Here is an 18,663-nt window from a genome sequence, read left to right as displayed (position 1 = left end):
ACAAGGTATTTCCAAGAAGAACAAATCTCTTGTGCATTTTTGTGATTTCAGATTATTTCTAATTTAGTTACGTGTTATTATAGTTATTTTTTAAGATGCTTCGATAGTTCGACCTTTTTTAAAAAATAATATTAAAAAAAGAAAAATCTATAAAAACATTGCAATTTCATAACTTTTGTAAATGTATAACAATTCGAGTAACACTGTCACGGATTTGTTGTACGTGAATTTTGAGCTATAAAATACAGCAGCATTACTTGCTATAAAATTCGGGTGTGCAAAGTTAATCACATTTTTGCTATAAAATTCGGGCAACATGCATTAATTCCGCAAAGTAAGTTTCATAAGTCTCTTTCCTTCACTTTGTCCGAATTTTTTTTAGCAGCATTGTTTTTTCTTTTGATCAAGCAGCATTGGTTTTGTTTTTGTTTTTTTTTTTGGTAATTCACGTGCACAAATGATTATTATTGAAATATTTTTATTTTATAAGTTATTTTCTAATCAATATTGTCGGTTTGTAATATTGTTCGTTGATTTTGACACAAATTAATACATGTCCTCGTGAATTACCCACAACACTAGTTTAAACTAACAATGAACATAGAAGATAAAATAATGTGCACTTACTAACACTAAACTGGAAAACCCATTAAAAATTTTGCAAGATTGGACCAAATTTTCACAAAACGCGTAAAATCCAACATCAAATTACCCCAAATTACAAGTATGGAAAGTGGAAAAAGTTCTTGATCATTGTTATTTACAAAGTTCCAAACATAGATCGAATTCGCATTCTCTGCATTTTTGTTGCATGCAATCAAACTGCTAGTGAACAAATGCTGGCACTACTAACCATTCTTCCCTTTTGAGGAAAAGAATCTACTTAATCCACGAGTTTGCTTATCCGGCATGGGAGTAGATGAACCGGAAGATGATCCAAAATTTGTGGGACGATGTTTGTAATGCTTTGATACTGGTGATCTTGATGGACTCATTGGGTAGTCTAATGCATCAAAGGACTCGTGGCCTGCTTCGAGCATATGAAATGAAGAGGCAGTATCCATTTCTGACGAATCTCGGCCAGGTAAATTCACGCCAGTTACAATTGGATCTTCAATTGTGAATTCACCTTTCTGAAACCTCCCACTGTTTGGTGAACTGAGAGAGTCTGTTCGTGGACGCATTGCTTTCAACTGCTTATCCAGAAGAAATATGGTTTCTTGACACTCGGCCAGCTTTTCTGCTGCAGCTGCCAATTCCTTCTCCTGATATAAGAAGAGTGATGTTAAATGTCCTATCTTTGAAAAACTAGTCCCAAAGCCCATAAGAAATACACCTACAATGCTCCTCGGTTTTTTTGGATGGCAGACCGTGGAACAGTCCCTAAACTAAACATCCAAGGTCCCCATACGTTTTGTAGGAAATGAGCCAATAATGTAGGAAATGAGCCAACAAAGGGCCAGGAAGATATACGAAGAGCGACTAATTAAAATTTCGAACAGAATAATGAGAGAAGATTTAAACATAGGACCTCTTCTCTAATATAATGTTGAATCTTCGATCTAACCATAGAATGAGTGAGCACAAAGAGAAATTTTCTCGAATCTATCACAAGCTGACTTTTTTATCACCATAACTAGAAACAAAATTAATTTCAGCTGAAAATTATGAAAGAAACTATTATGCAACATGCTTTAAGCAAAACTTTAATAGCACATCTGTTGGGATGTTTACAAACTAAGAAAGTGAGATAGCTCCATTATAGTGAAAATAAGATAGACTAACAATCATACCTGGCTAATCTTGTCCTCACTAATGGCCATCGGACGACCATCAATCCTGACATTAAAACATCAGGCATAGTTTCATCGCATTTGAACAACAAATCATACATAGAAAACCGAAAATATTTAGCAAGATTATAGTTTTTATGCATGCAAATATTCAAGTCAGGTGGGTCAAAACCACCTGAGTATTTTATAACACAACTTAACGTGAAGCCAAGTATTGTTTGTATTATTTTTCTTGTTTGGTTGCTTTTTTCAACTCTTTTTCCCGTCTACCTTCTTTGAGGAATCTTAATTTGGTTGTGCTACATTGAAATCAGAAAAGAACATATATATACTTCAACAAGAACAAAAATCCTTGAAAATGAAAAAAATTATGAGTCTCCATTTGTAAACACAACCTATGAAAAAGCGAGGAGGTTTTCTTGTGAAGGTATTGAGCATGGTTTTTTGATTAAGTTTTTCTAAAGAGTAAAACCGCATAGAAACAATTTAAAAAGACCAACCTAAGACTATTTACAATTCGTTTTACCTTAGATATAAAAAAAATATCATATTTGTAACCAAAATGCTCGTTCTACATTCTACAAACCTTGCTCCTGAGGTGTATATTAACAGCATAAATGATAATTAATCAAGCCATTCAAGAAAAGGATATAGCTATCTTTTTCATCCAATTCACTGACTCAGAAACAAAATGGGTGCATAAAATCTACTTGAGGGAAGTAATATATAATACCTTTGCAGCTGTTCTTGAAGATCTTTGCATCTGATAAGTGCATCTTGATGAATTTTTCTCTCCTCTTGCAGCTCATTAACCAAACTCTCTATTTTCCCTTGTAGGATATTTACTTTTGTTTGTAATTCTTCTGCCTTTGTTTCAAGTGATCTGTATGATTCTGCCATGCATTTAAGCTGTGTCTCAGCCAAGCTGTTCGTCTTTTGAGCTGATGATAATTGTGACTTAACCTCCAAGAGAAGCTGTTCTGTATCCAGCAACTGAGACTTGCAGCTCTCAAAGTTCTCCTTGCACCTAAGAAGATCAACTGCAAAATTATCTTTTTCCAATTTCAGTTGTTCAATCTCCTCCACGGAGCATTTACAAGAGGTGGCTGTTGATTCGGAGGTTGGAACAAGATTCCCATCATATGGTACATCAGGATCAGATGTGGAATCGGGAAAGTGTGCACGCCCATTTGGACACCTATCCCCTGTTGAGTCAACAGCTGTTGTGTTCTCCGGTAGTGCAATCTTGTCTATACAGTCAGAAGAGCCAGTTTCCAATTCAAAACTTTTGAATCCAAGGACACTGAAATGCAGTTCACTTGCTTTTCTTAATACATGAGAAATGCTGAGAACAAAATCAATAGGATTAACCCTACTTTTCATAGAATCGCTATATTTTTCAATGAGAATATCGAGTTTCTTATTCAACTCATCTCCACTAGAAGATGTTATTCCTGGGTTGTTCCTAACCTCTTTCTCAAGAACCATTATAAAGTCATAAATCTGAGAGATAGCAATTTCCAGTTCTTGATCAATTGCTTGTGTAGTTTCAGTAAAAGAGTAGTCATTTTCAGACAAAGACACACCCTTTGTTCCTGTTGTCATTGCTTCTTCCCCTAGAATCTGAATATCACTCATTGTTCCAGGACAATGCTCAGCTTCAACATCAGAATTCACGGTCATGTGATGTGAATATTTGTGCATATCCTGCATAATATGTCTAATGCCTTCAATAGCTTTTTCCATGTCTTTTTCCTTGGACATCAACTCGAATACCATGGATATTTCTGATTGGAACTTGACAAAGATGGGTGGATCAGCTTGCAGTTTCAGATCTCCAACAATTATATGATCATCTCCAGATGGGGGCTCGATGTTCCTAGAGACTTCAATTAAAGCTTTACATTCTATTATTTCAGAACTTGCATTGCATCCATTACCTGATACATCTGTATTAGATACTGTTCCATTTGATAGATATGCTAACTGCTCCATCTCCAAAAAGTCATCCATTAAGGCCAGGTGATTTTTATCGTCTGGCTTGTGTTGACTATCAACATTCTTTTCCTTTTTCAAACGCTCAGAAATTGCTGAAGTTGCCCATGAATCAACACAACTTACAGTATCATCATTTCCATCTTCTGACATGGAGGTAAAACTAGAGGAATTACGAACATAGTGATTATGAAAATTTTGAATCGGTACTGCAGTATTAGATCTCAAAAGACCTTTTTTCTGTTCACCATTTACTTGCAGATGTGCTTCTAAACTTTGAAGCTTGTTGGCTGTCTGGGAAAATAAACTCCTAGAAGCTGACAATTCACTGTTACGCTTTGCAAGTGCTTCCCTCAACATGTTTCTTTCTTCCTCCATCTCCAGTAGGCGTTCAGTTAGGATATCATAGTTTTTATGGAACTTTAGCGTATTGTCATGGGAAAACTCTGGTAGGTGGGATGGGTGACGAGGAGTCCTTGCTGGAGACCTCCTTAAACGGGTCTCACTATGATCCCGACTCATGTTTTCAACTTCAAGTTTCATCTGTGCTACCGCAGCTGGACCAGGCAATTTCTTCCTAACAAGACCTCGTAATCTTTGACACTCGGCTTCAAGCTTTGCAATTTTCTTCACTCCCTCCAGGTTCTGCCTGTTTGCTGCTTCTGCAGACCGCAAACTCATATTCTTTTCCTCATTTCGAATTTCCACCTCTTTCCTAGCGATATGAAGTTCGTACTTGAGTGAATTCACTTCTTTTTCACAGGATTCAATATTACTCTTCAGAATTTCTATCTCAGTCTCAGCTTGTAATTTCTCTTCATTTAGCTTGATCAGCATGTTAGAGCGCTCTTGCAAAGATTGTGAGATTGCAGAAATTTCAGCAGCAGACCTTAGTATTTCTTGGTCTAAATTGGATATTTTCGATCCAAGCTCGAGCTTCATTTTGTCAAATACCTTGGCCTTGTTGAGAACTACTTCATGCAGTTTTTTATCTTGTTCCTCCTTCAAATTTCGTATTTGTCTCATACATTCCATGACAGCACCGTCTAAATGTGAGGCTCGATCTTCGGCAGTATGTTTTAGCAGTGTTACAGCTTCCAGATGATTTTTTAATGCCTCTGCCTCTGCCTTTGCCTTTTCCCAACCTGTGCAAAATAGACACTTAAGTTTGATGATATTCTTTCTATGCCTTTAAGAAAAATAATATAAAACAGTATGTTTAAACCTGAGACAGCTTCTTCCGCAACTTTAGCATGTTGTTTCACCATGATTTCTTTATTGCTTGTTTCTGATTGAGCTTCGGATAACTTTTCTTTCAATTCAGTTACTTCATCCTCTAAGGCCTCGACCTTTTCCTCATAGGACTTCACTTGATCCTCCAATCCAGTTAGATGTGTATATGATTCCATTGATATTTGAACATGTTTCGGTTTTTTATTATGGCCCTGCTTAGCCTGTGATATAGCACAATAATATATATATTATATGCAAGGCATGGTGAGGTTGGAAAGATGATAAGACTGAAAGTCCTTTTCCTCTTGGTCTCTACATAAGTACAAGAATAGATCAAAAACCTTGTCCATTTGAGTAGCAAAAACATCTGAAACAGCAGTAGAGGAGGCCAATGCAGTAGCAAGAGTTTTCTCGATTTCCTGCTTATCAGATGACTTCTTCTTCCAAAGCCAACTCCTCTTATCCATTGCAAGCTGTTGTCACAAACAAGATGAAGAGTAGTGTAAGCTAAACTATACTCTAGGGTACAAAAAATTAAATCACTCAAACAGTGAAAGGCACACTCAATCATGAACAAAATGAAACACCGGAAAGGCATGCCACAGCAACAAAACTTCAGTGTGATCTTTGTAACAATATCAGTCACCCAATTTCAAACCCAAGTTTATGAAAATTATATATGAGTGCCTTGTCAGGATACAAAGTGTTGACAAGATGTACCATTGTGTTCAAATCTTTTCATTTCCCAAGTCCGTTTATCACAAATTATTTACTTGACGAGTCGCTGGGAAATTAGAAGTTGGGTAGAAAATGTTCACTACTTAATATTATCATACAAATGATTGTTAATACAAAGTGAATCCAGTCATATAACATGCCAAAAATCCTGAATCAATATTTTAGTTTCATAAGCAATTAATTTGCATAAGGCCACACACATCAGAAAATGAAGGACGTTCTGGTTAGAACTTAGCATGAGTAGTCATGAGGTACATAATGAAAAAATCCTTCGCTATTTTTTAATCTTTTCGAACGTGCTAGATAAAATCTGGACAAGTGAGTCGAAACACAAAAGAGTATCAACAACTCCAATGTGGGGGTCTTAATTGAACTACTCAATATCAATGGAGAATACGTGCATGGTATTTCATACCTTAGTACAAAAGATTCAAAGTAATGGAAATTCAGGACCAGAGAACTCATAAAAAAATCTGGACAATTATTGATATCCCGGGATGTCCCGGGTCATGGATAGTTCCCGGGATGACCCGGGCCATGGAGCCGAGCTAGGGATAGTGCCCGGGTCAGGAGGATGGATTATTCTCGGGTCAACATGACTGATATGAATGGAGACCCAGATCTCTAGCTGCCCGGGACGTTGAGAGTGTGACTTGACTGGGAGAATGTATGGAGATGCCAGTCAAAAGATCGGGCCATTGAAATACCCGGACTTAAACTACCCGGGTTATTGGATGTCCGGGCTCTCATGAAAATTCCCGAGAGACGTTCTACCCGGGCCACTTCGATAAACGTACCACATTTAATAACGCCGACAAAGTAGGGTGTGTGCGGCCGACCTATCTCTGACATCAATGCAAGTGGTTGACAAAATCAGGTAGGCTGGATGTGAATAGTATGAGATTTGACATGTCAGAACAATAGGGTATAATCAGCCGCCCTACTATAATTAATGATCAACACAAAGAACGAGGTCATCATTGCATCCCCTACTATAAATATCAGGTTCACTCTTTGCATTTACTCTCTATTCAGATATTGAATATACTCATTTATTGTGCATTTACTACTCACCTTCCCCGCCAATTTCACAACCATCACTTGGTTACATTGGTTTCTTACTTGAGTTCTCTACTGACTTAAGCATCAGAGTGGTCACGCCGGATACCCCTCCGACGCCCATTGACGTGGTTACTTTCTTGATTGCAGATCCTCACATCTATTCCGAGAAGCAAGCTTTTGATCCAGACGTCTTGTTCCTATTTTTCCTAACATTTTGATAGTAGATCCGGTGGAGCATCCGATCCGGCTCACCCGATTCACCCGGATCGCATCAATTATATTAACATCAAAATCAAAAACAGATAAATAGAGGGACAGACAAACAAAGACGAGATATTTCCCTCAAATCAGCAATACATATTCTAAAACACATACATCAATTATATTTTAATGAAACCGACTACCTACTTACTTTAAAATTTGCCCTTGAAGATAAAGAAAAAGACAGGCCACCAGAAATAATCAAAATATATACTACTATAACTAAGAATCCTACTATCTTTCACATACAAAAAGAAAATTATAATCCAGAAAGTCCCCGTCTCATAATGCCAAATTTTGGCATATCATGTCACTTCCGAATAAGAAAATAAATCACAACCAGATTGCATTATTGCATCCACCTTCAATTATTGAATCCAACAACAAAACCTGACATAATTGATAATCATGGTATGCTTAAGAAGCCTTGATCGCAGTACAAGAAACATATTTATTGTTGATTTTACATGCAGTGGTTAAAATCCCATTTCCAAACTATGAAAACCACAGTTGACCATTCATGGATTTCAAAACAGCTAAAGCAAAAACAAAAGGCAAAAAAAAAAAACGAGACTAGCATGAATGAACAGGAACTAAAACAAAACCATGAAAAATCACAGCAACAATACTTAGTAATACACCAAAAGATATGGAAAACGGAAATCAAATGAGACAATACACCGGCAGAGGATTTGGGAAAAGTGAGAAAGCTCTCAACTATCAGAACAAACTAAGAAGAAGACAGAGTAAATTTTGGAAAAATAAACCAAAGACCTAAACTTAATCAAACAAAAAGCGAGCTAAAGTCTTCGTTTCAATCACTTATTGACTCAAAAACACACCAAAAAATATGAAGAAAAAAAAGGAAATCAGATGCATCGGAAGATTGATCAATCAACACACACACACACACCACACGCACCAACAATGCAGTGAGTGATTCAAAACAATCACAATCCGCGCTTTCGAACGGATGCAACTCGTCGACAATGCGTTGCGGATAGAGTAGAGAGTGAAGACTTGGCGGAGATAGCGGTGGAGCGTGGGTGGTGGGGGAGGAGCTGAATGTTACGTGTAGCTTCGCAGGCAAGAAGTTGAAAGGCTCCAAAGACAACAATGGCCTCTTTAAATCTATGAGCTCAGTTAAATTTATTAACAAAATATATAATAGATAAATAAATAAATTTATATATATTATAATAATAATAATATTAGATTTTGAAAATTCCAAATTAAAAGAGAACTATAAATTAAAATCGAACAAAAGAAAATATTACTAAGGTTTAAAATATTTAATAAATAATTGCTTGATCATATAGGATTTATTTATTTTTATTTGGATTTCATATGGAATAGTTTTCTTGTGAAACGGTCTTACGGATCTATATCTATGAAACATGTCAATTTCGTTCATATTTAGAGTGAAAATTAATATTTGATATAAAAATAATATGTTTTCTAAATAAATCGGGTAAAAAATATATATCACAAAAATCTATAAGACGTTTTCATACGAGCTTTTTTAATGTTTCATATGGATTCCTATTAAGAAATAAAATGATACTTAGAATTCATATATTTAATTCTCATAATTTTTTATTTAAAAAAATTTATCTTTTTTTATGTGCATTTTCACCAATATAAACCTTTCTTTTTTCCATCTACCAAACCTTCTCTTAGCCCTTCCTTACTCAAACCAAACCTATGATTATCATCATTATAATAATAAGTAATAAGCATAATTCTAAGGTATAATAATTATCTTAAACATGGCTAAAACAATGAGTGACATGTGGTGTTTGGATTAATATATGTTTTAATTGATTGGAGTTGTAATGTTACGACTACTTATAGTTCTTGATAAGACAACAAACGTTTGATCATATAATCAATATAAAAATAAATTTGATTCTCATGGATTGTAATTAATGTAATTATTGAAATATTGATTGTTATATAGTAATAATTATATGAGTAGGTCTCTTGTGAGACGGTCTCACGAATCTTTATTTGTGAGACGGGTCAATCCTACCGATATTCACAATAAAAAGTAATACTCTTAGTATAAAAAGTAATATTTTTTCATTGATGACCCATATAAAAGATCTGTCTCACAAAATACGACCCGTGAGATCGTTTTACACAAGTTTTTGCCTAATTATATTTGATATGATAATGATCCATGAGTGACACTTAAACTATTATACGATTTTAAAGCTTTAAAGTTACAGGACAACTATTATTTATATATTTTGATAAATTGACAAGTATTATATCTTATAATAATCATAATTATAAATTAATATTAATGCTAATATTAACATTGCATGCATGGTACCAACTCCAGTAAATATCATATGTAAGATTTTGAACAAATATTTGTTTAATCAATTAAAAAATCGTATTTTTTGACAAATTAATATTATCTTGTGAGTAAAAGAATGAGAAAACGACCAAAATATACAAATTGATAAATCAATTTTTAATTTTTTTAATATTGAAACTATTTTAAAATTTTAATATATTTAAGTTAAACAAAAATTGTGGTTAAATTTAAATAGGGACATTTATAATTTTTGTCATATATGTTTGTGTTTTTGTTATTTTAGTATTTTATGTTGTCAAAATGAGATCTTAGTCATGGAAACTTCAATTTTTTACGATTTTAATCATTTTGGCACGACATCAGTACCACTTTGAAAAATTAACCAAAAAAATTGCATAAAATATAAGGCAACAGACTAGACTATATAAATTATTAAAAACTACAAATAAACAAATTTAAAGGATCAAAATTACCATATTTTTGTTTAAATAAATCAAATATGCATATTTTCTGAATCACAATCATAATAAAAATATATTCACTTATATATTTAATTTAGTTCAATGTATTATATCAGAATGTAATAATTGTTTCTGCTACGAAGACTATCGAACTATAACGACTAAGTTAATGTACAATTTAAAAAATTAAAATTATATTGTCGATATCAAATATAATTTTTAGTAAAATAACGAACGTTCAATTTTAATATATATATATATATATATGTATATGTTATATTTGAAAGGACAAGTTGTCATTAGAAGAGGACATGTTGGATTTGACAGAATTAGAAGTGATGGTGGGTGGGGGCTGTTTGGACCACTTTCAATCCAGCGCACATTTTTAGATTGTGGCGCGTCTGCAGATTTGTTAGCATGTGAAGCCGGTGTACCTGATTCTTGTCACCGATTATATATATATATATATATATATATATATATATATATTATTTTTACTATGAAATAACAAATTATAAATTTATTAAAACACATATATATTAAATTTAAACTCGAAATAATTTATATAATCAATTAAAGTATTCAAATTTTTTATATATATTATAATAATGAATAAATTTAATATCACGATGTTTATTTAATATCACGATATTTATTTAATATTAAATATATAAATTTTAAGTATTTGTTAAATAATAATTTGAAAAAGTTAAATATAAAGACTGATTAGCTTCTATATTATTATATGATTTAAAAAGTTTGAGTTTCATCATTCCAATTAGTTATAATTTGGTCAAACGATAATTGTTCAATCTTATAATTAATATAAGATACGAGACATCTGTTCAATTTTCATGAATTGCAAAATAATGCGATTGTTTGAAAGGTATTATAGGAAGTAATAATCGGATTTATTAGGAAAGTGATGACCCTTGGACTCGTGCGGTTAAAAATCATTTGAGTTGTACGATCATTTCTAACTATAGTTTTTGATCAAACAACGAGGGTATTTAATTATACACGTGTTAAAAAATAGCTAATATTGAATAAACGCTATTTTTTAGACTTATTCATATGTAATATATTGGTGCTAAAAAATAATTAAAGAGAAAATAAATTTTATGAAGTGTTAATTTTTAAGTAAAATACAAACTATCAAGTGATATTATGTGCTATTTTTTAAATTTTTATTTGAAAATTTATATTAATTCAAGTATTCAAGTATTGTAAGCCTTCGTTATTTCCTCTTTGTTTCATGCAGTATCCTTTCTTTATGATTTGTAAACATGATTTATTTTGAAAATCCAAATACATTTTTCTATTCCATATAGTTTAGAAATTATAAGTATTCGACTATATTATATTTTTTAAATTTTATAAACCTTGATTTTCAGATTTTGTTTAATTATTTTTGTTTTTATTTTTATTTTTATTAGATTTTATTCATATAAAATCCGCTAGTGTAATATTTAATGTTATGTCCATTAGTTTCAATTTAAATAAGCAATTCACCATAAAAATGTATTTCTAATCAAAAAAAATATTGTTGACCACTAGACACCGTAATGAAATTGTTAGTATAGGTGTCAAACAAGTCAACTTGTGGTTTGAGCTTATTGAATCTTAAGTAAAATATATATATACGTGAAGGCAAAACAAATTTAAACATCGTAGGAATGATTTAAATCATATGACGCCCAATTAAATTTAAATTGAAAAAATTTACAAACGTATATTTCTTTAATATAAATACATGTCATTTATTAAATCTTGATGTGAATAAATAATTAATAAAGTATAACGTCAACTCAAATATTAATACGTGAAATTTAATTAATTCTCATTCTTTGAATTAAAATGTATTGCATTATGTTGATTTAATTTTATAAATAAAAATATTATTATAAGATCAAATATTTGTTTTTTTTAAACGAAAATCATAATACACGAATATTTATTATGTATGGCAAAAATCTCAAAACATTATATTTTTGCTACAAATTATTTGACATTACATAATAATAATAATAATAATTTCATTAATGAAAAAGAAGTGTTCATATATGTAAATGGGTTTTTAACTCAAATTTATTTGTAGTTACAAATAATCCCTTGTAATTACAAGTAGCATCATCTTGAATATATTTTAAAATACACATAAGATATTATTAAAATTGTTTAATTTGGTATTTAGTGGATTTTGAAATTCATCTGAATTTTACTCATCCAAACAAGTTATGGTTTCGAATACATTGATCAAACACAACTTCAACGGAAATTGTTAAATAATATTTATTTGTAGGCAAAAACTTGTGTGAGACAATCTCATGAGTCGTATTTTGTGAAACAGATATCTTATTTGGGTCATCCATGAAAAAATATTATTTTTTATGAGTATTATTTTTATTGTGAATATCGATAAAGTTGACATGTCTCACCGATAAAGATTCGTGAGATCGTCTCACAAGATATCTAATTCTATTTGTAAAGGATAATTACATTTACTTTTCCTAAAATTTGTTATAATTATGCAAAAAAAAAAAATCCAACTAAATTTATTCTATTGAGTTTTGTGAAAATTAACAAATTTGAAATTACAAACACTCAAATCTATATTTATATTAAAAATGTACACATTTATGTTTGTATTTATCTTATATTTTTAGAGGGTTAAACACATGAAAAATGCAAAGGAGGATGTCTACGACGATAGAAGTTATCGAGTTTATTTGTTATTTTTCATAAATTTCAAAGGATGTGTATTTAATATTTAAATATAGTTTAATTTTTTAGTGGTGGTAAATATAAATAACCCTATTTTTAATGATAACATTAAGTAAATAACCTGATTAATGATAAATATTTGGTGCAGAAATCACACTAATTTAGTGTGATTTCTGCACCAAATACAAAATTCATCTCTGTAAGGTCCCGAGATTTTAATTACGGTAATCTGAGATTAATCTGAAATGATTTATTGATTACTTGATGAGATTTAGATGGGACACGTTGGAATTGGATTTTGTATTGTGAAGTGCGGGTTGTGCGTGACCAGAAGGTCTCGCGCATATGCACGGAAAGTGTACGCGCATATGCGCGAGCCATGCGAGGAGCCGAGGGAGAACTCCAGAGAGTTCGGCGCATATGCGCGACGTAGATGGCGCACATGCGCGTGATGGGCAGAATGTTCGGCGCATATGCGCGGAATTGATCAGCGCATATGCGCGAGCAGACAAAAGATGCTGGTTCGAACTACCGGCGCATATGCGCGGCCTTGTGCGCGCATATGCGCCAGCCATGCAGAACAAGAACAAGCCACTTGCCCTTACCTGTGCAACGTGTATATATGTATATATATACATACAAACTTAATTCAGGAGGCAAAAAGGAAGAAAGAAGCGAGAAAGGGGTCGAAGAAGTTTGCCAGGAATCCTTACGCCTTTATATTTTGATCCGCCCGTCTGATTTTAAATCCGACTTCAGTACTGAGTTCCTATCAACGCAGGCTACAACTGGACGTAAGTTTTGTTACGTTTAGACATGATTTGAAATTATACTATTGTCAGAATTGAATAGGAATCAGATATGGTGTTTCTGATACAGTAGACATCGTATAATTGAAGTCAGATTAAAGAACAAACTGTTTCTGTAATTGTTATGATTTTCGGAATCAATTTGATTGAGATTCGATATCAGATTTGTATTGTTATTGAAATTATGAGTTGCACCGATATTGATTATGAGTTCTGGTATTATATCTGTGGTGTTGAAATTGACGGGGTTATTGAGACTGTATTGTTATACCGTCGAAACATCCGTAAATTGATATTGATCAATTCGGTATTGGTTGAGATTGTATTGTGGTACCATATGTCGATTGGCACTGATCAGATTATGTTTTGATTTGAGTATTAATCACAACAGGTTTTGAACTGAGTTATATACTGATATTGTATCTATTCGATTGTCATTATCAGATTGGGTATGGACAGAGTTGAATTCGGGACTTCGTCTTCGTCAGACCGAGAAGATAAATGTATAAATTAATGTTGAGTTGGGATTGCACAACTCGAGTGAGGTTTGACTCGAGTTTCCCTAAATCACATACTTTATTTTATTGCATTGTTATTTGCAATTAAATACGATTGATATATCTGGTCTATGGATGTATAGACAATGTATGTCTTGAGTCATAGGCAAATGTGCCTAGTCGTAGACATTTGATCTTGTGACAGAAGGGCTGGATAGTGAGGACTCGTCACTGGCCCATTGCACTTTGTCGCAGGATAGGATATTGGCGATAGGGCCATAGTCCATGACGGTTAGGTCAGGACACCGGACGTTTGGCTATATCGGAGTGGATAGAACTGGAGTCTTTTCTATTACTGGTGTTCGATATGGAAAGAGCCAAAGTCCGTAAATAAGAACATACCACCACCCCGATCGGGAGTGTAGGTGGGTGTATGTTCTTATTCCGAACGGGATCCCTAGATTAAGACTGAGTCGAGTCTGAGTCTGAGAATCACGGAGAGTGATTCATTGCTTGATGTTGAATTATGTTCCTGATGATGATACATGTTTAGAATATGATTTATTCTTGATAGTGATTCATGTTTAGGATTATAATACATGTGATGAATATTTGATTCATGTTTCTGATTTTGATACATGTTAGGAATATCTGTTATATGCTTTTATATTGTTTTTATGAATGCATGTATACATGATTTATACTGAGAATGTAATTCTCACCGGAGTTATCCGGCTGTTGTCTTGTTTGTATGTGTGCATGACAACAGGTGGGACAGGATAAGGGTCAAGAAGAGAACGAGGCTGAACTAGATAGCGTGGAGATCCGGGCTCAGAATTGGACTAGGATTCAGTACTTGATCTATAGTAATTGAAATCTAGTTTAATAGGAATGTATTAAGTACTAGACTTGTACTTTAACTTTAATATGTAAATTAGATTGATTTACATTACGTTTCCGCTGTGTATTTTAAAAAAATTTTATGGCCCACATTACCTAATTGTTTCGTTTGATATTAGAAACGATTAAGGAAATGGTTAGCGTCCGGGTCCCCACAATATCTATCCCATTTACTTCAAATCTTACATCAAAAGAATATTCCCGAAATATTCTTTTATTTTACATATATTAATTATTATATTTTATTTAATATATTTTTAATTATACTAATGTTTTATTATTAATAAATTTAAATAATAATATTTAATTTTATAATTTAATTACATAACATAAATTAATTTATATATAATATGAATTAATATGTGAAAATTATTTAAATTGAAAAATATGAATACAAATTCAAACACAATACAGAATTATGTGTTTCAAGTAGCATTTATATTTCGATTATTTTTTCAAGTTAGTTATGAATTGTAATGTTATATTAATTTTTTGTATTTGTATTAAATTATAATAATTAAAAATCATAAAAACAAATTAGTTTTAAAATATTAATACTTAACATAAATAAATAAATAAGTTAAAAATCAAAAAATTTATTATAAATTAACGTGAGTAAATAAATAAATATTTTAAATCATTATTATAATAAAAAAAATTTTTAAAAAAAAGGAAGAAAGAAAACCCCTGCGCCAAATGATCTCCTCTGCGTCAAACCAAATGATCTCCTCTGCGCCATATTTGACGCAGAGGAAGGGGCTGTGCTATTTTGACAAAATAGCGTAGCCCCCCATTGGAGGAATTTAAGTTCGCATTATTTTGGTGCAACTTTGGAGATGACCTTTGTATTTAATAAGATTAAACTGCTTGTTACTAGACCAAAAGTTACGGTGACATCATAGAGTCTCGTACAAAACGATGTGTGGACTCATAAGATGGTATCTACTTAAGTGACGATGGGTCGGATTGTTAGCTATTTGAGTTTAAAAAAAATAAATTCACGCCAATGACAGAAAAATGAACAAGAATAGAAACTGACGATAAAAACTACACATAGCAAAATAGTTGGCATATACTCTGGAACTTGGCGACTGATGGGGATATGGTATTACTATTCAAGTGGGTCTAAGTCCCTTTTGGCATATAATTTCATGTTCATCCATATATTATATATATATATATATATATTTCGTCATATTATTATATTATTAAAAATCATAAAAATGATAGAACGACAGATATTTTTTATTTATTTTTATCTGTAATATTGGCAAAAAAACTTGTGTGAAACGGTCTCACGGGTCGTTTTTGTGAGACGGATATCTTATTTGGGCCATCTATGAAAAATTATTACTTTTTATGCTAAGAATATTATTTTTATTGTGAATATCGGTAGAGTTGACCCGCCGTCTCACAAGAGACCTACTCTTTGATATTACATCACATTCTTAATAGACTCATGTTCAAATATAATGATAGTTGCCATTTTGTGCCTCCATATTAAATACTATTTTTATATTTAGAGAAAACTTATTATTGTCCACTCAAACCAATTGTTTTGGCTTCGTCTCTGATTGGTACAATACCATAGTCTTGCAGCTTGCAAGGTGGTGCAGATGTTGGAAAGAAGATTTGGAAATCCACAATTGCCAGTAATTGAAAATGTAGTGCTCAGACAAGCATGTTATTGGAACAAATCGGATTGGTTTTGGACCGAATTGAACTTGTTTTTAGATCATAGGATGATGGTGTCAAAAAAAAGTATTTCAGAATATGATTTTGTTTCGGAAATATTGTCTTCACTGTGTTGCTGTTGGAATAATGGCAATATCTCTCCAGGATACTCGAAAAATAAACAGAATTTATAAACAAAAAATGAGTTAAGGAAATCTTAATTGTTGTGATGAATTGCTTAAGGAAAACCAGAACCTTAGTTTAGTTTTAATAATGTATTGCATAAGAAAAACCAGAACCTTAAGAAAAATAAGAACATTAGTTTTATTGTTGTACTGCTTAAAGAAAATCAGAACCTTAGTTTTAGTTATGTGCTGCTTTAAAAAAAAAAAAGAATCGTAGGATTCTGATGGGATTCTGCTGGTTTTATAGTTAAAGAAAACCAGAACACTAACTAAAAAAGAATTTCCAGTAGAAAATCAAAATCAGACATCAATATGCTTAGAATTCAGTAATTCATAACCAGATTCAGTAGTAATTCTGCTAGTCTCTTATGATAACATGTCAGACTAACATCAAATCATATAATATTTAATAAAAAAACTATTTTTATCCATTTTGTTTGTACTATTTATAAGAAGATGTCTTATTTAATATGGTTGTTTTGTAAAATAGTGCACTTCATTTAATTTCGTTAAATGAATCGTACAAGATCATTTATTACTCACTATGACAAAGTATATTCCTGAATTCAGGTACTCTTAATGGGTAAAAGAGTCGTTCTTATTTGACATTGAAGATCAACTATATAAAGGCTTCTCGAGGATTCACAAAATATCTCTGCAACTCTCGAACTCTGAATTTACTGTGAATCATCTTTCAAAAAGACTCAAACTTTTCAAAGCATCAGAAAACCAACACGAGCTTTAAAGCCTTATCAGATTTAGAGGTATCAGATTTAGAAGACCATTTGTGCTATCTTTATTTACACTACTTATGTTAGACTTAATTTAATTGTGGTGATGAGAGTCAAAACCTTGTCACACCCTTACTCTATACTTGATATGATTGCCATAATCAAAATAGGATTTGAATGATATATCTATATTATGAAGCAATTTAAACAAAGGGCATCAATATGACGGTTTATAAAAATTTTGACATGATGTCCCTATATTTTGAATACATCAACACTCAAGCAACAATAACAATATGTAATATACCAACGGTCAAGCAACAATAAAAATATGTACATATAATCTTATCCTTATATATAAACATTTTCTGTATCATTATACACATAGACATACACCTTGTAAAACTTGTTTCAAACCCTAATATTAAATTCATTATAATACATATGCGGAAGCTATACAATAAGACGTCCCGGTTCTTGTCGAGGTGAGGCACATCACAAGCATCCATTGGCGAACCGGCATCCTATATATCTTCATTACCTGATCCTGTAATACATGAGTTACGTGAGTTTATAAAACTCAATAAGTTTGCATTTATACGTATCAATATGCGTAGAAGGAACATACATATCAAGTCGTGATCAACAATAAATGTAACATCCTGAAAATCGGAAAGTCCACGTGAACCACATGCATGCAAGTTATTAAATTTTTTTGATATTTTATTAAATTATTTTAAAGTTTTAAATGCATTTTTATTTCGTTAATTTGTGTTTAAATATTTTTATGCATTTTATGCATAATTCATGCATGGTAGAATTTAATTCATGAAATTTTAAATGTTCATTCATTAAAGATTTTTAAGTTTCATTTTACTCTCTAACGAGGAACGGAGACCGGAGAATTTTTAGGAAAAATTATTTTATTACACAATTAATTTTTGTTAATTAATATAAGATGTTTTAAAGTTATTTTTCAAGAATTGGGATTTAATAGGTATTTTTACCCGCATGATTTTATTTTTTTCGGTACGCAAATTTTATCGAATCGAGGGCCTTTTTGAGGGTTCGGTTAATATTTTCATAAACTTTCCAACACGAAATATTTTTCGAGAGTATGTTTGGATTTAATGAGTCTACTTTTAAGCTTATTGGACTTAAAATTCTTTTTAAACTCTTTAATTAGCAATTTATGACCCATTATCTATTAATTAACTATTTAATTAATATATAAGGGCCCATTATACCTACCATCATCACTCCCACAACCGACA

At 31.9% G+C, this 18,663-nt stretch overlaps 1 protein-coding gene across 4 annotated transcripts; it reads right to left on the bottom strand.

Moving 5' to 3' along the window:
* Window positions 1–654: 654 nt before the first annotated feature.
* LOC142520553 (filament-like plant protein 4) lies at window positions 655–8,173 on the bottom strand. Of its 4 annotated transcripts, none has more exons than XM_075623578.1 (6): window positions 7,990–8,173; window positions 5,363–5,494; window positions 5,014–5,242; window positions 2,527–4,933; window positions 1,794–1,839; window positions 655–1,265 (listed from the first exon to the last, which is right to left on the bottom strand). In XM_075623578.1, the coding sequence occupies exons 2-6, from the start codon at window positions 5,486–5,488 to the stop codon at window positions 849–851; spliced, it is 3,225 nt and encodes a 1,074-aa protein (XP_075479693.1). In that variant the 5' UTR covers window positions 5,489–5,494; window positions 7,990–8,173; the 3' UTR covers window positions 655–848. The 4 variants fall into 4 exon arrangements, with proteins under 4 accessions (XP_075479693.1, XP_075479692.1, XP_075479691.1 ...); XM_075623577.1 differs by having other exon boundaries at window positions 7,996–8,173; XM_075623576.1 differs by having other exon boundaries at window positions 8,005–8,173.
* Between the last annotated feature and the right edge of the window lie 10,490 nt (window positions 8,174–18,663).

Source organism: Primulina tabacum, chromosome 12 (assembly GCF_025594145.1).
Source record: "Primulina tabacum isolate GXHZ01 chromosome 12, ASM2559414v2, whole genome shotgun sequence".
NCBI classification, from domain to species: domain Eukaryota; kingdom Viridiplantae; phylum Streptophyta; class Magnoliopsida; order Lamiales; family Gesneriaceae; genus Primulina; species Primulina tabacum.
The sequence above is the reverse complement of the archived record's forward strand: the minus strand, read 5'-3'. Positions and strand labels throughout refer to the sequence as shown.